At 39.2% G+C, this 22,329-nt stretch overlaps 1 protein-coding gene across 1 annotated transcript in view; it reads left to right on the forward strand.

The window, feature by feature from the left end:
* The first annotated feature begins 572 nt into the window (after window positions 1-572).
* The window catches only part of LOC136826787 (sortilin-related receptor-like), a 330,233-nt gene continuing 308,476 nt past the window's right edge, over window positions 573-22,329 (forward strand). Inside the window, exons 1-3 of the mRNA XM_067084222.1 lie at window positions 573-1,169; window positions 16,924-17,157; window positions 17,549-17,710. Coding sequence (XP_066940323.1) covers window positions 867-1,169; window positions 16,924-17,157; window positions 17,549-17,710 — 699 coding nt within the window. The 5' untranslated portion in view covers window positions 573-866. The remainder of the gene's footprint in view (window positions 1,170-16,923; window positions 17,158-17,548; window positions 17,711-22,329) is intronic.

A 22,329-nucleotide genomic window follows, 5' to 3' on the forward strand; every position in this document is an offset into this window, starting at 1 on the left:
TATATATATATATATATATATATATATATATATATATATATATATATATATATATATATATATATATATATATATACATATATATAGTATTATATATTATATATATATATATATACACTCGCTCACAGTATTGGTTTCATTATATTCTACCAACCACTGGCATCAAGTGTACCCTCTCTACAGTCCTTAATGGTGCGATGTATACTGTTTGAATGTAAACTCATACAGTCATCGTTTAATTAAAAACATGCTATTACTGTATTACCCGCAGCAGTTTATTTTTCAATGTAAGGTTGTCGCATTAATGAAAGGCGCGGGAGTCATGCTTTCAAGTCACGTGAAAATGACAGATTAGGTTGCCTGTGTACGATAAATATGGAAAAACATTTCCTACTCTTGCCAGTCCAAACACTGATTGACCGTGAACCCAGTTAATTTGGGGCATTATGAATCAAAACTTAACAAGCTATTAATACAACAGTGTTGAATAACTTGTAAAACTTAAACTCGTTTACTAAACGGACAGTACATATAAAATACAATCGAAGTAAATGAGGAAGTCACTGCCAGGCATATGAGTGAGTGAGCTACTGTCGTGCAGCCAGGCTGAGCGGCTGAGCCAGGCCAGCACACCAGATAAGTAGTCGACCGAATGCCGCTCTCCGGTTTGGATCGCAGTTGTGATTGTTCGTTGATGTAGATGCTTTGATCCCAAATTTTGTCAAAATCTGTCCTGACGGGTACGCAGTTGGTAAAGTTTAAACGAACGTAGTCAGGTTCATCATAGTTGGAGTGAATTATTGTGTATCTTCGCCTCCTGCAGCAGAGAACGTCATTGTTTATACGTGGGGACAAAAACTGTAAACATGGCTGCTCTTCGTCAAAGAGCAGCCGTTTATTTCCTGTTGACGACATTACTTTTGAGCGCATTGGTCGACCTCGTTAATTCTGCAGAGAGATATGGAAGTCCCAGTAGATACATAGCCGTCGCTAGAAAGAAGAGGTCAGAACCAGTGGTCGTTACAAGGGCCAACGCTGAAAGTGTCTCGAAGGGCCAAAGCAGTGCCAGTTCAGGTGGTGCTCCTCTACCCCCGGGGCTGCGTTCTAAAAGGGATGCCACAGGAACTCATGACGATGACAAGAAGGACAAAAAGCCTGAAATCGTTGAGGTGAGGCATTTTATACGATGTGTAGCGAAGGTAACTGAGGTTGGGCTAAACTGGCTGCTGGCTAGACAAGCCTAGCCTTCATTTACCGGAAAGAGAGTTTGGGCTTACCATACCTGAGAATAGTGGGCATCACATTTCATTTTTGGGTAATTCCACAGAAAAGCACCGTCGGGTGCCGTATTTAATACGAGTCCCTCAGGGGAGAACGTAAAAACATGATCCAAAGACGGTATAGCCAAGGCTATTTCTCAAAATATCTCCTATTATACTGTGTGCACCCTTTTCGGTATTGTTCGTCAAGGGGCAATTTCACAAAGACGGAATTATGTTCCGCAGACGAAAACAAACCAAGGCCTAACCCTGATAAATCTAAGCCACAGCTCTGCATGGACTATTACCCTGGAAATTGATTTTTCCTATACTTATAGTGTTGTTCTATCGTGTTGCTACTGAAGGAGGTGGTGGTGATTATTGTAGGCCAATTATTATTAACCTTATACCTACCCAACATGGTTTTGGACCCTTTGGGAATGCATGGTTTTGGGTGGGGGAAGACGGGACTGCCATGTTATTGTTATGAAATGGTTCCACGCATGTGCAAGTCATTAGGGAACCATATGTTTAAGAAGGAATTGCCTAGGGAAAACTATTTTAAAAGGAACTATACTAACCTAATGTAACCTAACCTAGCAAGGCTGTGTCTGACCCCCTGACCCTCCGGTGAAGGAAACTCCACTTTTTATCAAAAGCTCCCCTATAACACTGAGCATGCGTGATAGCGTTCCAGGTTGGCAGGCATACATCTTCGGAGGTTAATTATAGTTGACCGACAAAAGATAACAGTAAATACTTGACTTGCAACTAAAGTACTACACATGGGAAAAATCAAGTCAATCATACACTATAAGGACACTAGGTTGAGACCAATTAGAAATCGAAGTTTAGCTATTTGAATCTTTCCCTTTAATCCCTTGTTTATGGTTTTGCCAAAGTAGGCTATGTCATTCACTGTATTTTGTTTTCCTAAGAATGGTTGTTAAAGATAATGTGATTTCTTTTATTGCATGGCTTTTGACAATTATAACAGCAATATATGAATAATAAATCACAATGGCAGCTTGAGTGCATTTGTTCATATTAGATGGTGGTTTTAAGATTGAGCCTGTAAGGTGACAGCTGACCTAATAACCCAATGTAGAAACTGTGCTGCAGAAACTGATGGTGTTTGGCAGTTTCTGTCAAACTTTGTCACATCATGTTCGTTTTATGAAAAAGATTAGGTTTTCAGTGAAAATATCTAAAGTTAAATGTAATTTTTATGTCAGATTTAAACTCGTGATTATAATTTTGAAAATTTTCACTTGAGTAGGCCGTACTAAGCCCATACTTTTAGCATAACAATGAGACATTGACATGTATTTAAAGGTTTCATTATCCTATGTTTGTGTTACATCTTGTGTCCATTAATCAGTGCTTTACACTATTTGTCCAAGGGTGTTATTGGTGTTTCGCCCTCTAGGGGGTTAGTGCTGTCAGTGCATCGCATGCTGTGCACCAAAGGCAGTGCTAAAGGGTATTTGCAGCTTCTGTTCTACCTTAGTTGCTCCCAAGTTTTAGCCCTTCTCGTCCAATTTCTTCCATCTTGCAATCCAGCCTCAGACTAATTACCTCTTAGTGCAAGTATGGAGTTGAATTCCAGTCTGACCTTTAGAGCCTTGATCTTGGTGTACAACCAGTTGCCCAGTTGCTTGTCTTTATAGCCAAAATGTTATCATTCATTTTGTCAGAGAAGTTTTGGGTGAACTCCCCAAAGCATCTTGTACCAGTATATAAAAACTGATATTTTACTTGAAGTATTCTTAGAATTTCAAGTACTGTAATGTAAAATTGTGCTTGTACACAAAGTTACAGCTACAGTATTTCCAAAAATGATATAGCAGAATGAATTTACACAATTTAAGAAGTTTGGAGTTTTATCAAACATTTTCATCCTGTCCCTCCTGAGGCCAACATTGACACTGGAAACACTGATTTATGCGAGAGAAAAAAAGCCATTACTGATCACTAAAAAAATTAATGGGTTAAAAAAAATAAATATCTCCTGAGTTTGAAGTTTTAAAGGGGTTATTTTTGATAATTTACTTTAATACCATCACCCAATATTCTTGCTTTGTTTTGTCTCCATAACATGCTTAATAATAATATAAAAATCATAAAATCTGTTGCAGATTTACTTTTATTGGAATGTACTAACAGTTGTTGTTGCCCTCATGGACTTTTTCTGAGTTCTTTGCTTATATTTTGATTATTTTGATTTTATTATAAAATATTACAAAGGAAATCTGGCCTTTGCAAACATCAAAGCTCATAAGTCAAGCATGATTGGGGACTACGATTATGTCTGCGTTTTGTAAGCAAGAAGTTAGGCTAACTTGATTCATTTTTTGGCAACCTCCAATTATCTGTGCGTTAAAAGTCATTGAATAACGAGTTTCAATAGTAAAATTCTTAAATATTATTTTCTTGATGCTAATTATCACCTTGTCAAGCAAGAAAAAAACAGCATGGCAATTAGGCCTATAGCCTATTGACTCTCAATTTCAACAAATATAATGAGGCCTAATGACTCCCAATTTAAACAAATATAATGAGGCTTACTGACTCCCAATGTAAACAAATATAAGCCTACCCATTAAAATTTTAAGGAACTAAAACTTTTCACTGGGTCTTAAAACTGAGTACTTAGCTGGTACTTAGCTTGTGGGTTGTAATGATGATCGAAAAATGCATAGTTGAACAGAATTTCTGGAGGAAGACTTGGGGATTAGTGAGAACTCTTGGACAGACCAGAGTGTAATGGGGAATATGGCTGACATATGCTGTTGTCATGTCTGTGTGCATGGGAAACAGAGAGCCGAGGTAGTCTTTGTAGGACCTGAGATAGAGCTCTCCTGTCCTTAGCCCTTTATATTCTATCACTGTGCCAACAAGCACTATTCTGGCCGAGACCAACTGTAAGAGAATTCTTTGTAATTGGTTGGTCTGTCTTATGGAGGCCTGGGGCGACCTTGAGATTGTAACTCCTTTGAGGATGAACAGCGGATACCAAAAATAGGTTTTCCTACATCAAAACCTGTTTTTTATTACTGTACTTATTCCTACTTACTAGGACTATTGTCTTGAGAATTGGTGAATATTATACTTCATTCACTTTTTTATTAGCTAGTGAAAGTAGACCACATTTTGGCATAGGTTTGTTGGCATTGTTCTCAGTTCACTTCTCAACTTGAGATTATCAGAGCTATAACGTGGTCTTTACTATTTCTGTTGAAAGCAATGTTGTTGCATGAATGTATCTGTGGTACAGTGGGAAACTTGTATAAAAATCATAATAGAAATGCAATTGAGCCATTGCATCTGTGATCCATAACAATGTTACAGTGTGTGTGCATTGCTTAAAAATTGATCGTAGACTGCACACTGACATAATACGGGAAATAATGGTCATATTTAAAGTTTTTTTTTTTTTAAGCACAAGTAAACGTTGCCAAGTGTTACGTAGACTAGCCTAATGCTTAGTCAATCACCTGACTGCTTATAATGGTAGAACAATTAACCCACACTTTTGAGCACAGATTGATGATATGTATTTTGTCGTAAATTTGAAATAATTTAAAAAGTACTCAAAGTGAATAAGTAGATTAATCTAAACATTAGTGTATTGTTTAACTGTTTTGTTGCTGGATGTTTTGGGGAATAATGTAGACAGTTGGGGAACTCCCCCAAAAGGCACATACCATAGTGGTCATTGCTGTCCTTTACTTGCCTTTCCTATATTGTAAGTTTTGCTTTAGGTTCATTCCCCACATCACCATAGGATCTTGAAGGTGATATCTGGGCATTCTTTATCCTCTTGAGCTGCCAGGTAGAGACATCAGTGCTGCCTCATGGTTGTAATGCTTAGGATTCAAGCAAAGTTGTAACTGATTCTAGGTCAGGTATTGGTGACTGTGACCATTCCAAAAGTGTGTAGATCACTCTTACACAAGTGCATCTAATTAGATGCCATGGCAGTCGTGAGAAGATTGGTGGAGAATATGTTCACAGGGATGGTTGACGTTTTGATGAATCTGTTCATCTTTGTGACCTGTGGAGGGATATTTCTCTGGTTCTTACAATGCTGGAGATGCTAATGATTACAGATGGGACATACCTGCGGGAGTTTCGAGCTCCTTGGCATTTGTTTATGGTATAAAAGCATTTTCATATAAACCTGTTGAAGTTAAAGGCTATGTTTGTAGGCCTTCAAGAATTTCACATTGTCCTTTGAGGAAGGAGTGTTAGGAGGCAATTGTTCAAGTCATCTGGGCCTAGGGTCATGACCTAGTACTAGGAGATTCATCCATGGTAATTGCGACTGTATGGCAGAATTTTCTGTTGAGATTTTGCAGATTAGTCACTTGGACTTAGTACTAGAGACACAGGTCTGCTAGGCATTCTGATAGTTGTGGGGCTTTCCTTTAGTTAATCTCTTGGCAACAAGCCTAAACATCAAGCTTTGATGCATTACTTTGCTCTGTCAGATTCTTCAGCTTGGAGATAAATGTGATATTAAAGAGATGGAACTGTTTAGATGTGTATGCCCTTCTTTTTTTGTGCTAGCAAAATTTGAGTGAGGTAGAGAGTACATAGATGATTCTGATAGTTCCATTGTTGCTGCGGGAGTAATGATTCACAGACCTACTCTTGTTACATGAGACCGCCCTCGGAATTGGTCACTTTAGAGGTTAGAGGATGCGCTGCTTGACATCCTCACATCCATAGGTTCTCTGATTGACTGGAACCCTTTCACTAACACATGTGGAGATTATATTTCCAGTGTCTCCTGTGAGTTGGCATTTTAGAGGTCACTGCTGCAACCATTGTGAGACCTTTATGAACAACTTTCAGCCTATACCAAGGGAAGTGGACATGGTTTCCCAGTTGTTGTGTCTTACAGTCATGATCTTGTTACTGTCACTATTGATGATGATATCGAGATTCTAGCTCATGATCAGAAGTTAGCTCTTTCTGCCATTAAAGGTTACAGAATAGCTCTATCACAGGTTCTTGGTGGTTATGACCTTCATGTGATTATGAACAAGTATTTGATGAATTAGCTTAGAAATTTATAGAAATTTTCTCTAGCTCATCTCTCTGCCATTTGGACATTACATTGGTGCTTTATAGTTTGCTATGAGCCCCATATAAGCCCTTGATGTAGTCTCTTTTTTTTCCTTGTTGAGGTAATCATAAAGGTTGTGTTTTAACTTGCTGTTGCTTCCTTTAAGAGTCACTGAGCTCCATGTTTCTTCAGGGGATGTAACTCATCCCACTTCATGACCAAAACTGTCTCTTGGTGGCTAGGACATGAACGCAGTGGTTAGATGAATGCAGATTTTAAGAACGTGGTCTCTGCTGGCTTCAGCAAGTGACTTTAGGGATCACTTTGAAGTCTAATGACTTGGCAGCACAAGTCAAGATTCTAGTCCATAAGGTCAGATGATTCAGGTTGAAATTTTTATCCTTTTTATAGGTGTATACCTGGACTTTTACCAAATTCACCTGAGAGAGGTTGCACTCAGGAATTGAGATGTCGTCTTGTTTGGTCTGATTTCCATCTGACATGGTATTGAGACATGATGATTCGGGGCACTGGCCTTGTTAACAAATACAGAAAGATGTGTCCATTTTATTTTGTTCATATCCAAGTCCTCCTTTGGGTTCTATTGCTTTTGTTTCTGTTGCGTTGGGTCACTGTGAAGTTTTCTTTGCACTGGAATGGCGAGTTATGGTAATGTATGATTATTGGGGTTGTGATTAAAAAAAAAACATGATTTTTGTAGCAAAATAACTTTTTCCTATACAATCTCTTGAGCTTACTTCTCTTTCCTTCAGTGAAAAAGGAGGATGAAGCAAATTTTGTACTGGTGGCAGGACCAAGCATGCATGTTGAGAGCGCAGTATTCTGGATCTTGACTAATATGGTCTGGTGAGGCAGTTTTTTTTTGTGTCCACTGAAAATAAGGTGTTAGAAGTTAAGGGAACTAAACAGAATGTGGATGTAGTCTCATCTGAATAGTCAGGGAGAAGTTTAGAAACTGATGACACCTTGCAGGTGTTCTCATGTGAGTTAACTCCTACACTTAAAAATGGTCCCCTTTGTTTCCTTTTCAGATCATAAGGTATTGAATCAATGACTATGGATGGGTTAGGCTAGCACTTTGGAGGAAGGGAAGATTCTTGGTCAAGAATGCTATGATACTCTGTGTTCAGTGAGGAATGCTCAGTGTGTGAGGATTTGAAAGCTCTGAACAGAGTGGTTCAGAGTAATGTGGCCATTTAGCTGATTCTGCTTCCTCTTCATCTTGAACAGTTCTTTCACTGTGCAACTTTGACTGCAGGTTTACTTATGACACTCTGTTTTTTTCAGTGGAAGATATTAATTTTATGGCTGTGCCCTATTCATTGCTGCAGCTCTTTATCATGTGTGTTGCCTGCATTTGTTTGATGGTATCTTTGCCTGCGCCAGGAGTTGGTAGTGGAAGCTGTATGTTATACCATAGTTTGTACTGTATACTGCTACTTTGCCTTGGCAAGATTAGACTCACATGACAACTGTGTATGTAATTACTGTATGTGCTACAGCACTTATTGGTTGTATGTAGTCATTGTGTTGGTTTATATGGGTCAGTTGTCCAAATTTTGAGATGTTTTAATTTCTACATTTCTGTAACATTTAGGAAGTTATGGACTTATGTATTTGTGAATTTTATGGACTTTGGTAATTTGTATGTTTGATAGAGAATGGGTGCATACTGTACTTAAGAAAGAAAATAGGACAACCAGCTTAAGTTATGGTAGACAACTATAGACTAGGGGTTGACAATAAGTGCATACAGTATTTGGACACAGGTGAAGTTCATGATACCATTACTTTTATATTGTTTTTCACTTACTGAATAATGGTTAAACCCTAGACTCAACATAAACCAGGGAAATTTATTGTGATGTTGTGGTGATTGTAGTTGATTATAGTTAGCCAGTAGTTTTGACTGACATATTGTGCATGGAAAAGTGCAGTACTGTATGGTAGTGTACTCACATTTTTTAGTTTTATTGACTTAATAATGCCTGTTTTCATAGTGTAGGCTATGTAAATTGAATGGTTAGGCAAAAATTAGTGTGAAATTACGAGAAGCTAGAGGTCAGATATAGCATGTAGCCACTTTTCTCTGTTTTCTGTTTATAATGGTGTAATCAGGGTGTATCTATTAGGCATTCTTGTGCAGCATAATGGGCAACCTCTTGAAAGGGGACTTATCATTATTATTTGAAAGTGCTTATCTATACAGAAGGAAGATTTTGGAATCAGTCTTAATTAGCCAAACAAGTACTAACATGAATGTGTCAGAAGGGCATTGGAAGGCAGATATCTTGGACACCACCCTCCTTAATCTTCTTATTAAAAGGATAATCCAGTCAGACCAACTGCTGGATAGCCTTTGTTTGGCAATCTAAGGTCCAGAGATTATGGTTGCAATTCATCTCCAATCAAGAATGGCATACCAGGAATCTTCTGGAAGGGAAAAATTGCATTTGGAAGATTGAACGAGTTCAGCACAGTACATGCAGTCAGACCCCATATATATAAATAATACTTTTGTAACACCTTCTCAGTTTTTCCCGAGATAAAGGCTGACATGTATTGGCCAAAATATAATGGCTTAATAAAATTTCTGTATTTTATTTGCCTTTTTAACAAAAGTACGTACTGTAATTTGTTCTGTTTATTGAGCATACCAGTAACAATACAGTACAGTAGTAGTTTTTTAAAATTTTTTTTTTTTAAAGAGTACCTCAGCAAAATATCTTGTAATGTTATTAAATAGCCTACTTGTTTGGAAGACATTTTGTATTGATGTTGTATTGGGTATGTACTGTACTTTTCTTATTACTGTATTGCATATAAACTTTTATCTTTACAGAGTTGACCTGGAATTGTTATACAAAAACTTTTTTTTTAATTTATTGCATTTTGTTTGGCTGATTCAAAAACTATTCTTTATTACAGTTGAATAATTGAGACTTCACTGTTTAGCTCAATGTTATGTGTTAATTGTAGATACATTATCTACTCATGCTGGAAAAGGTATGAATAGATGTAATTTTCTACCTTTACTCTACTGCACCTTAAGATATTGTACTGTAGCCTAGTATACAAAACTTATTTTTATATAAGTAACTTGCCAAGTAACTACATAGCTATTGTGTTTCATTTATCAGCAGCTTAAATTTGAAAATTCGCGGTAGCGTTCCAATATTTTAGTGTAGGTAACTCGCCTCGCCCACTTTCAGGGACGGATAGGTACAACACTACTGATGATCCCAATTCGTTTCTGCCAATTGACAACTTAACATGGTTGTTGACTTCAGCTTTCATTTGTGATTTAATATAATTTGCCGAATGGTTTTCATCGTTTTTGGTGAAGTATTCTTTGTCATGGCAGCGATTGCGCTAATTGTATTAGCTTATTTAGCTTGGACTTTTGCCTTTTATTAAGATGTCTGACTCTAGTTCTGCTAGCAGTAGGTTTTGCAGCAAAGGCATGCAATACCAGGCTTACTTCAATCAAATATGACTCTCATACCATTTGTTTTCAATGTAGAGGACAAAATTGCTCTTCAGTCTTGACTTGTGATGAATGCAAAGAGTGGGGTCAGGGGAAATGGAAAACTTTGACTAGTTATTTAGATAAACTTGAGAAAAACAGATGAAGGAGAGTGGCTACTAAGGCCGAAGCTAAGAATTCAGTTAGTCAGGGTTCTCCTGTTTTCCATGCCCTTCTGACTCTGTAACTGCATTTTCCCCTATCACCAGTCCCCCGACTTTACCTGTGACTCCATTATCCAACTTCCAACCTTCCAAACCCAATGCCATCGCCAGTCTGGAAGCCAGAATGGACCAGAAATTTGGTCTCTTAGTCAACACTGTAGCTCAAATAGGGGCTTCAGTGAGGGGCCTTATGGATAAGTTTAGTGCCAGTGATCTTGGAGCAAGTGCTGTGTCAGTGGAGGAGGTGGCTACTCGTCCCACCGATGCTCCAGATGAAGGTCCCTGTCAAACTCCCCTAAACCTGAGAGGAGGCAAACCATAAGTCCCAGGGAGGTCAGTGAGGTTTACCCATGGGTAGTCGCTCCCTCAACCAAGTCTGTTGTTCAAGATTCCCAGGACTTGGCGGACAGCCACTGGAAAGGCGTCCATATCGGAGTTCATGCTGTTTCATCTAGTGATTTGGATTCGGGATCTGGCGAATCCAAGTGCAAAGAGAGTCAGGAGCGCAGCTGGTGCTTTAAAAGTGCATCCAGGCCACTGAAAAGGCCAATATCCACATCTGAGTGTGATTTTCCAATCCCATGCAAGCGGAACAGAGATCAGGATCAGAGTCCCAAACCTTCATGTAGTTTTTGGGATGATCCGTCTAATGTGTTGCCCACAGTGTCTGTGCCAGAGCATCAGTTTTTGTTGCTCAAGCTGGTCTCTAAGAAATATGTAGATGGTGCTTCAGGATCCAAGGGATCCAGGCATTTAGTGGGATCCAAGGGATCCAGTTTAGTGGGATCTAGAGGATACAAGTGTTTAGTGGGATCAGAAGGATCCAGGCATTTAGTGGGATCTGAGGGATCCAGATATTTAGTGGGATCTGAGGGATCCAAACATCCATCATGGTCTGGGGATCCATTTGTCAAGTGGGATCTAGAGGATCCAATTTGCCTGTGGAACCAGATCAACACAAAGTTCATGCACGGTCATCAGTGTGCGACCGCTCCCCTTCTGAGGTGGCACCAAATTCATCCGGGCATCCGGCGCCACACTCCACTTCTCATTTGGTTCAGGATCATTCTCTGGAACCGATTCAGTGATGCTTAGACAGCATTCTAGATCTGTTACCAAACCAACAGTGACTCATGAGTTTGAGGATTTGACTCGATCACCCATTTCGTCTGAAGAAGAGGACGTAGAACAGGATCAGCCTTCTTCAGCCTACGCTTCTCTTTTGAAGTACTTCTTGTTTTGCGTCCCGGACTTCTTTTCACCAGCGACTCCATCTTCGCCGAGTTCAGCTTTTATGGTGAGACAGCCTGCGGAAGCTTCTAGGCTGCCTAAGATGGTTCTATCATTGTCTTCGAAGAAAGCTCTGTCAGGCATTGAGAGCTGGCTGACAGAAAAGAGGGATCTGGGGAAAGCGGTATTCTGCGCTCCTCCTCCTTGTTTATCTAAGATGAGATACTTGTCGTATGTTACTGGGAAGTGCCGTCGTTGGGAGTTTCTGCCTCCTCCCAAGGGGACTTCTCCAGTTTGATTGATTCATCACGGAGATCTGCTTTCTTCTCATCGAAGATCTTATTCACAACTTCAGAACTCGAGCATTTGACGAAGGATATCTTTAAGGCCTTCGAGATCTTGAGTTTTCTTGACTGGACTGTTGGGTCCTTAGCAAAGAAAATAGAAGACTGTGCCTCTCTCCAAGATAACTTCCCTACAGGCTGGCTGGAAGTGCTCTCATGCATGGATAAGGCAATCAGGGATGGATCCCAGGAGCTGGCAACCTTGTTCTTGGTGGGAATATACTTAAGAAGCAAGAACAGTGGTGTTCATTCACTTCAAAAGGGGTCACTCCCTTTCAGAGATCCACACTTCTTTTTGTTCTTTTAGGTCAGCATAGTCTCTTTCCCAGCACTATAGTAGAACGTGTCACAACGGAGCTGCAAAAGAAATCCGCTCAAGACTTTTTGGCTCAGCCACCAAATGTCCGAAGGAGTCTGGTTGTTCTTTATCTTCCTCATCGTTTGCAGCCTAAAACGGTTTCACCTCTACAGCAAGGATTTTGAGGCAGTGTATTCTAGATCCATTCGACCAATCAAGAAATCCGCAAGCAGACCTTCCTCTCGCAAGTGAGGATACTATCCTCCCCATACCAGTGGGGTCCAGGCTTCTACATTTTTGGAGCAAGTGGGAGGACAGAAATGTAGAACCTTGGGTTTTAGAGGTGATCAGAGAAGGATATTCCATCCCGTTCAGGGAGAAACCTCTTTTAGTGTCCTCTCCTATCAACTTGGCGGCCAAGAGTTGGGCCTGTTGTTAAACCTAGACAAATCCCAATTAGTCCCGAGTCAGTCGATCCTGTTCTGTATTAGAGAAAGAAGATCAATTCTTGGATTTTTCGGGCTTTTCTGTCCGACAAGAGAATCCAAACCTGCATTTGGACAGTTCAAAAATTCCTCTCCCTCCTGTCATGCTCGGCCAACGAATGGATGAGTTTACTGGGAACCCTCTCATCCATAGAAAAGTTCGTTCCATTAGGTAGACTTCACATGAGGGTGTTACAATTTTTTCTAAAAGCCAGTTGGCAGAGGAAGATTCTTCCGGACTTGTTTGTTTTCCCGATCATTCCCGAGATCAAAGAGTACCTTCGGTGGTGGCTTGTAACAGGAAGATTTGCAGAAGGGAAATCTCTACACCCTCTGAGCCCCAACCTCACATTATATTCAGATGTATCAGATCTGGGTTGGGGCTCTGCCAAGAAAACTTCTGTTAGCCCAAGTTTCAGGGACATGGTCACAATCCAAGAGAGAACTTCATATTAACGTGAAGGAGCTGAAGGCAATACACTTAGCCATTTAACACTTTGCAACAGCAACTTTCAACTCCACGGTCATAGTCCACTTGGACAATATGACAGTTCTGGCCTACATAGAGAACCAGGGAGGGACCCACTCCTTTTCACTGTATCAAGCAACCAGAGATCTTCTTATCTGGGCACAAAGAAACCAAACCAAGATTGTCACCCATTTTATACAGGGCAAACTAAATGTCATAGTGGATGAATTAAGTCGTTGCAGACAGGTCTTACCCACGGAATGGACACTGAATCTGCAGGTATGCACTGACCTGTGGAAATGGTGGGGAAAGCCATCGGTAGATCTATTTGCAACGTCGAGGAATCACCGACTTCCTATGTATTGCTCTCCAGCCCCGAACCCTTTCGCATGGGCAACGGATGCGATACTCCAGGACTGGTCAAACCTGGATGTCTATGCCTTCCCACCACAGTAAATCCCCCGTATTCGCGGGGGATGCATACCACACCCCACCGAGAATAGCTAAAATCCCTGAATACTTGAAACCCCTCAAAAAACACTTTAGAACTGCCTGTTTTGATAGTTTAAATGCAAGAAAAACCCTTTAAAAATGCTTATACCTCAGTATTTTAATAGTTTTATCACAAAAAGTGTATTTAGTCATGAAAATATGGAAATACAGTAATTAGTGAATATTTCTCAGTGAAAAGTATTGTGAATGGGTGAATTTTCCGCGAATAATGGGTAGATATGTTCCACAGAGAAATCCGCAAATACATGAGTCCACAAATCATGAGAACGCGAATACGGGGGGTTTACTGCATTCAGTATGATGAGAGACGTAATCAACAAATTCCTCCTACATGACAACACATCGATGACTGGTAGCTCCGTTTTGGCCACAGAAGGAATGGTTTCCAGCTCTCCTCAGTCTCCTGGTAGATTTCCCAAGACTACTTCCACAGCGACAAAATCTACTCAGGCAATCGCGTTTTCACCGGTTCCATCAAGGACTATCCACTCTTGCTCTGACAGGCCTCAGACTGTCAGGAAGCTTGTCAGAGCGAAAGGCTTTTCGAGATCAGCTGCGGAAGCAATTGCAAGATGTAGACGTCAGTCTTCCTCCAATGTCTACCAGAATAATGGACAATATTTCGCAGCTGGTGCAGAAGACACAAATCATCTACTCTTACCTCTGTAGTGCAAATAGCAGATTTTTTGCTATTTTTAAGGTCCTCCTGAGGATTAGCTACATCCATGGTCAAAGGCTACAGAGCGATGCTCAACTCAGTATTCAGACATAGAGGTCTGGATCTATCGACTGATAAAGACAGAGGTGACCTTGTCAAATCACTAGACATTTCGAAACAGGAGAGGTCAGATTCCGTATCCTGGAATCTAGATGTTGTTTTAAAATGGCTCTCAGGTCCTCCTTTTGAACCTCTTATATCCACATCCCTCAGGGATCTTACAAGGAAGACACTATTTCTAGTTGCTCTGGCTACTGCTAAGAGAATTAGTGAGTTACAGGCTCTGAGCAAGAAGGTAGGATTCACAAAAGGAGATGCATTCTGTTGCTTTACTATGGGGTTCTTAGCGAAGAATGAAACTGTCTTTTCCCTGGCCCCGTTCATTCACAATCAAAGGTTTAATGGACATTCTAGGTCCTATGGACCAAGAGAGCTTTTGTCCAGCAAGAGCTTTAAAGTATTATCTAGTAGTGGAGGCACCTCTCTCAACCTCTGGTGTTCAGTTAAGGATCCGACCCGTCCTTTATCCAAGAACGCATTGGCTTCTTCTTGAGAGAAGTGTTTTCCAAGTTGTACATTAAGATTCAAGAGGAAGACTTGCCAATCTGCAAGGTTAAAGCCCATGAAATTAGGGCAGTAGCGACTTCGATTTCCTTCAAGCGGAATTTATCCCTCTCTGCAATTTTGCAATCCACCTTCTGAAGATGCAAATCAATGTTTGTGAATTTTTATCTACGTAATATCAAAACTTTATGATATCTGTGGCTGGCATGTGAGGAAGGATAGGGGGTATTCTTACATTCCTCTATCCAATTGCCTTGAATATAGGTTGTCGAGTTCTGGGAAGTTGGGGGTTACTGAGTACCTGGAGCACCCATCATTTGTTGTGTTATGCTATGAATGGGTTATGGTACCTGGTTTTTTTACATGGTGTATGTGTAACTTTGTTTTATGGTCTTGGTTTTGTACTGCACCCAGGGCAAGGGCTTTTGTGTTTTATTGCATGCTTGGCAGCCATCAGGGTACGCCTCAGCTGCAAAGCCCCACTGATGTAGAGGCGCCTCTGGCTTCACTGCCACGCCACTGCAGTTGAGATGAGCAGTGTCAGAGGCGGTACTGTATTTTCCTGCTGGACCTCTCTTGCCAGGCAGGCTACAACAAACATTTTATCAATGTTAACTACTTGCTATTTTAAAATTCATCTCCATTCATGAGTGTTTTTGAGTAGTACGTGCCCATGCATCCCACCTCCTGTCAATGTGGGTTTCAGCTATGAAGTTACTTGGTGAGTTACTTATATAAACATTACATTTCTATGATAAAATAAAGTTTTATATATACTTACCAAGTAACTATAGTATATGATCAAAGCCCTCCATCTTCCCCTCTCATGGGCATAGGGCATAAACGAATTGGGCTCATTAGTAGTGTTGTACCAATCCTTCCCTGGAACGCTACCCGAATTTTCAAATTTAAGCTGCTGATAAATGAAACGTAATAGCTATGTAGTTACTTGGTAAGCACTGCATATATAAAACTTTATTTTATCATAAAAATGTCATTTTCAGACGGATGTTGACAGTTTGTAACATGGTGGGTTTTCAGTGGTTTATAAAGAATTTCTTGCTTATTTTAGAACAAATTTTCTTGGAGGTGAAATATCCTAGCATACCAAGTAATACATTTATTCTTAACTTTCCTTGTTTGCTTGTACAGTACAGTAGAACCCCGGTCCTTGAATGTATCAAAACTCGACATAATCGGATTTTGATGCTAAATTTCGAGTAAATTTTGCATCAGAGCTCGAACAACAAACTGAATCCAACCCGATGAATCATATGGTGTTTGTAAACAAAAGTATTTCGGTCAGCCACCGCTAGTTGGTGTTGTTCCCACATGTCGTTAAAAGCCTGCTTTATTGAAAGATATTTTAAAGTGATTTTGTTTACACTATTCCAACAGACTGTATGAAATTTACTATAAATTAATACTGAACGTAAACAACGTTTATGTATTACTGTGATAGGCCACCAGGGTGGCGTTTTGGTTTATTTACATCCGCTCATGCCACAAGCTGCCGACATAACGTAGGCAATTTTTCCTAAGTTTGTGATAACAGACATAATTCGGCTTATTTTTCTAATAATTAGGCTTGTTTTAAAATGCTTTATTATATAAGCAACAGTTTTTGTGCCTACCCATTACAGTACATACTGGTACCTAGCCTAGCCTGGGCTATGGCGCTCAGTCAACCATCAGTAATACGGCTGTATTGGATGTGCTGTAGGTCAGTTTTTTTGATACAGTATATATTTAAAAATGAAAAAGTGCGTCTAATACAGTAAGTTATTTAAATCTGAACTTATTTAATTGTAATTTATGTGTAATGTTTTGTATAAAAAGGGAAGGTTAGGGTAATGACTTGTGGTCAAGAATGGATTAATCCATTTTCAGTTATTTCTTATGGGTAAAATTGATTCGGATCTCAACTAAATTGCATCTTGACGACTCTTCTGAAATGCATTAGCGTCAAGGACCAGGGTTCTGCTGTAAATGAAATACTGAGAAAAAATACAGTCAGGTACTTAATTTTTTTTAATGATTGTGTGCTTTGGTCAGAGTACAGTGTTAATTTTCTTCAAGATAATATGTTGATGGATAGCTGTATGTCACCTACTAAAGTTAAAGAAGCTTTTCAGTTCTAAATGGTCTCAAAGTCAGATGTGACTGATATTGCCTTCTTGTTTTCTCCATGATATCTTGTTTGCTATCTTATGCAAGGAATGAGTTTGTTGTGTGTTTCATTTTCTGAATGTTTTCAGTTCCAGTTGAAGGACAGCCATCAGTTTGTGATGATAGACTGGGCAGGCGAGGGAAGCGATGTTATTGTCTGTGTCACACGGGATTCTGAACAAACTCAGTCATCAGCGTCGAATGTCTACATCTCCTATGATTATGGTTCCACTTATGAACAAAAGACAGAAAACTTCAAGACCAAGGGTGGAAAACCAGCCATTATAAATAAATTTTACAAAAATGGAAAGTTTACTTCAAGGGTAAGGAAGTTAGGGTTTTATGGTGGAAATTTTTCTGTTTAATTCGATATTTAGATAAGGTATCCCTTTTTTTATCACATGCTGCAGGTTTAGGTCTTTTGAAATGGCAGCATATCACAGGTAACAAAAAGCCCATAACATACATTGAACATTCAAAATATCCGACAGATAACGGTGATTCTGGATACTATCTAGCCTAAGCTAAGTCATAATTTACACATTCAATTAGAGATTTATCAGAAAAATTTATTCTTCCCATGGTAAGAAACCATAGTCATCATGTATGTTATAAGTAGGGATGTCTTATATGTTGATATTGATAAGCTTAGGGGCTATATGAGGAAAGAATACTATGGTCATACTTGATTAATCTATTTTCATTTTCTTTCAGTTCGTTTTTACAGATGTTGTCAACAAGTATATTTACACAACCTTGGATAATGGCATGAATGTCACATTGCACAAGCTTGTATTTTCCCCGTCAGAATTGGTCCATCATCCTATTGATCCTGATGTTTTGGTGGTTTATGATACAGAGGACAAAGAACGCAAGGTCAGTACAGTATTTTCCTTAAAGAAAAGTTTATTTTTATGAAGTTAAAAAACCTTCATACTGGTAGAATGCAAGGTATAGTGTTCCTGTTTTTTTTTTTCAGTATTCAGCATCATACTCAGGAAAAATCACTCAGGTGAAGTTTTAAAATAGAATTATAATTTTTATATACTGTATGTAATTTAACAAGTAATTACATTGCTCACAGTTTCACTCGCCGGCAGCTTAAAATGTTGAAATTTGCGGGAGCGCTAGTTTGCTATACCAAAACCAAAATGAAATGAGCTCTCAGATTGGGTTCTCTCCACATGTGATCAGTCTCCGTATATCCACCAAACCTATAACAGCAACAAAGAGATAACACCATTTCTCCCATTACAGATGTCAAATATAATCTTCTTCGTTACGCCGAATTCTAAGTCAATTACATAGGTTCACGATTGATAAAGTTTTTTTATGGAATATTAAGAAACGGTATCAGGATTTCTATCAACATGGCATCTCATTTTGGCGCTGTTGCCAATATTTCAAACAGCTCCAAGTGCGTTTAAATCCATGGGTAAGCAGCTTAAGACTGTCTCCAGGGGCCACTTTCAGTGGTCACCGTATGTTTGAAGGTATTTCCCCTTTCTACAAATATCTTGATTTCTTAATATCATAGGTAAAGAATAAATTAGTAAGTAAGGAAATGTGAAATAAAGCATAACTAAGAAGACACTTTTTCTTGCTGCCTTGGCAACTGCCAAAAGAATAAGCGAGTTGCAGGCTATAGACAAGCAACTCGGTTTCTCGAAGAGAGATGCTGTATGCACCTTCATACTTGGCTTCCTTGCTAAGAACGAGTCCCTGTCTAATCCCTGGCCACGCTAGTTGTCTGTTAAAAGCCTTATAGACATTCTAGGACCAGAGGAGGAGGAGGAGGAAAGGGTCCTTTGCCCATTGAGGGTGCTGAGGTATTATTTAGGACAAAGAGAATCAGAGGCCCTGCCAGAAACCTCTGGTGTTCCGCCAAGAACCCTTCTTAACCTTTGTCTAAGAATGCTCTGTCATTTTTTTCTTAGAAGCCTGACCATCGAGGTGCACTCTCAAATAGAAGATGATGCCCTATCTTCCTTTAAGGTGAAAGCAAACAATATTAGAGCTGTTGCCACTTCGTATGCTGTTAGGCATAGTATGTCACTCTCGACTTTCCTCCAGTCGACATCCTGGAAATGCAATTCTGTTTTTGCCTCACACTATTTTAAAGAAATTGAAGTGACATACGAAAATTGCGCTACCTTAGGTCCGTTATCGATGGCTCGCTTGGTATTGGGGGAGGAAGCATAGGAAACAACCCTTCGTATCCGTAACTCCTTTGCTTTGAAATTTTGGGTGTCAAGGTTTATTTGGGGAGTCTGGTTTTACTTATATCCGGAGTGCCCACCAATCTGTGGTAGTGGTATGATGGCTTTAATCTTTATTGTTGTTGGCGTTGGTAACTTTTTTATTGGTTTTTTGTATTTTGGTACTGTGCCCAGGGCAAGGGCAGTTTTCCTGTTTTGCTTTATGGGTGTTCGGTCTCCTTCACTCTAGAGCCCCCTCTCAACAGTAGGGACTTACCATGGCCATTCCGCTTAGTCGCTGCAAGTCGAGCACAGAACAAGGAAGTAATCATGTACTGCAGCTCTCTTACCAGATAAGGTTACAACAAGCATTTTATCAATGCTAACAGATTTTTGTTACAAATTCATCCTCTTATCTGATTGTTTTTGGAACAGAACATGTCCATTTATCTCACCTCCTATGAATGTGGGATTCAGCTATGTAATTACTTGGTAAGTTACATGTATGAAAATGGTATTTTCATAATAAAATTAAGTTTCATATATACTTACCCAGTAATTACAAGATCAGAGCCCTCCTCCCCACTGATGGACATTAAGCACAAAAGTAGTGACAATAGCTGTTAACGTTGTACCTGTTGTTCCCCGATAGAGGGTGGGGTAGTTACCTACACTATAAATGAATCGCTACTGCGAACTTCAAATTTTTAACTGCCACCTGAGTGGAAAGTATATATGAAACTTAATTTTATTATGAAAAAACATTATTTCATCATAAAAATATAATTTTCATTAGTTTTCATCTTGAAAGTAAGTTTGTAGGATTTGTAACTATACTAGGTTTGTTTTTTAAAATATGCATTTGGATGGGATATGGGAATGCAGCCTGAATCCAATGATTTCATTATTGTGTTTATAGTGCAATCCCATCTGATTCTCTCAGACTTCCAGTTATTTGTGATCTTTTGCATTGGGAAAGTAGGCATCCTCCATTGAAGTGAAATACTAATGTGACTGAGTAAGGTAAAATTTTATTAAATCAAAATGGCCATCACTATGGGGCTTGGTGTAGATAAGTGACAGCTTCGACAAGATATAGAAGGTTAACTGTTTGTTCTTGAAGTTTTCCTAGTACAGATACCAGTTGAAAAAAAAAATTGTTCGTCGTGAATATAGTCCCATTGGAGTTTGGGAGATCGTCGTGGTTTAAATCAGTAAAGTTTTATCATGCCTAGCTATGAAAGCATGATTGATTACTCCAGCATGGAAATTGACATGGCTTCAGCAAAATCCAAGGGTTTCTTGTTAATACCATTGAGTCCTTTATTTCTTCCAGTTCAAACCAATTATGATTCTGAGAAGGAGTAAAACTCTAGAAAGCAATGAAAACAATAGTTTTTCTATGTTTTGTTTGAGACATTTCCTTACAGAGCTTAACTGAAAGTTATTATATTGTTATAGAAGTCCAGCACTCATTTAGTCTGAACTCTGCAGTAGAAAAAAATTATGTAGGAAATGGATATGGTCATTAGTGTTGTTTAGGAAAAGAACTAAGAATCTCGCTTGGTAAAGGAGGTTGTGTTTTTAAGGCAAAGGTACCAGCAAAAACTTAAGGAAGTTGCTTAGATTACTTAGCAATAGAAATAGTGGACATAAAAAAGCTCTCTATAAAGGGAGTGGAATTGTATAGAGTATCTTCAGTCAGTATTGTCAGGGTATACATACTCCCATCAACAATGCCTGTAACATTCTGGTGCATAGGTTAATAAGTTGTAATTTATTTGTTAATAAATGGCTTGAAAATTTAATGGTTGGGTCCATTGAAAAAAATGAAAATTCAGGAAAGACTTTTAAGTCACCATTGCAAATAATGAAGAAGATTTAGGCAAGAATTCGTTTTAAGGAAGTTTCCAAATTTGATGATGGGAAGCCAAAGGTAAGCCATAGTAGTAAACTTTGACTACTATTTTAGTATCTTTTGAAAACGTGATGCCTTAGACAATAAATTTAGCAGATATGGCTTTGAGAAATAGGCTTTATCGTTAAGGACATTGGAGAGAATTTTTCTGATTTAAAAGTGTCACAAACAACTTTTGGCTTCAAATATTATTTTTCTGATTTAAAAGTGTCACAAACAACTTTTGGCTTCAAATATTTACCTACGGAAATATGTTCATCAAACAATAAAAGAAGGAAACTTCTCAAAACACTGTATAGTAAAAAGGAAAGTAAAGATGGATATGTGAACCTGGAATGCTAATAATGATCCTTCCAACTACCTTGTTTAATTCTCCAGTATGGATGAATTTATGGTTGCTGCTTTTTCTTTTCAAGCAGAACTGCTAGCTAACATGCAGGGGTTGCGTAAAAGTCTAAGAGATTGTTCAGCATAAAGTAAGGTTCAGTGATTGAGTCTAAAGTCGTGGTAGAATAGTTAGTTTCAAGTACTCCTCTCAATCTCATCTGGTTCTTATCTCATTTGAGGTAGGTAAGGGTGTAGTTAAGAAACTTTCATGAAGTTGGATTTACAGAGCCCTGAGCACCAGGTTGTTCTACTTATCCAGCAAAGCAGATGCTAGTAGTTTGTTACAAAAGTCTTATACTAAATTGTGGAAAGGTGTTGCATGTACTTATCAGTGTCCAAGTCATCCAGTGTTTTGAGACAAGATCTTATTGGATGATGCACTATCCAGTGAGGAAGACAATTCTTGTGTTTTTCAACCACCTCCAGGAGAACTCTTAGAAGCTATACATTATCCTTTATCTCTTTTGAAAGGCGGTTAGGGACTTCTCCCTTTTGAGTATTTACTAGGTGCCATCTGAAATGAACATCTGGGAAGCTTAATGGAAGCCTGACTGCTTATGGCACTGAGGGGAAAGAACAGTATAAGAAAGAGGGTTTTGTGGTTGCTGGAGCCTTAAGATGAAATGATGACAATGTGGATGAAGATCCTTGGCTTGCAGGCTTTGTCCCCCAACTCCTAACTAGCCTGTTTGGAAAGAGGAAGGGATCCATGGGATTAGCAACTTACAACTTGTGAAGGTCTACCAAGGATAGAATACCCATCTGGTCCTTGAGGCCATGTACCTCATCTTAGATCATCATAAGTGCACATTCCAGAGGAAGATCCATCCGCTCAGCTTTGGCTACACCACCAAGAGCCTGGCCCTCCTCTATCTGTAGTGGGGGAACATGTTTGACCTCAGCATAATGGAGTTTACAGCTTTGGGTCTTGATGCAAAGAAGACATGAATAAACTGCATGCAAACCCAAGGATACCCTGACAGGTACACAGA

The sequence above is a fragment of the Macrobrachium rosenbergii genome, chromosome 41 (genome assembly GCF_040412425.1).
Source record: "Macrobrachium rosenbergii isolate ZJJX-2024 chromosome 41, ASM4041242v1, whole genome shotgun sequence".
Classification (NCBI taxonomy): domain Eukaryota; kingdom Metazoa; phylum Arthropoda; class Malacostraca; order Decapoda; family Palaemonidae; genus Macrobrachium; species Macrobrachium rosenbergii.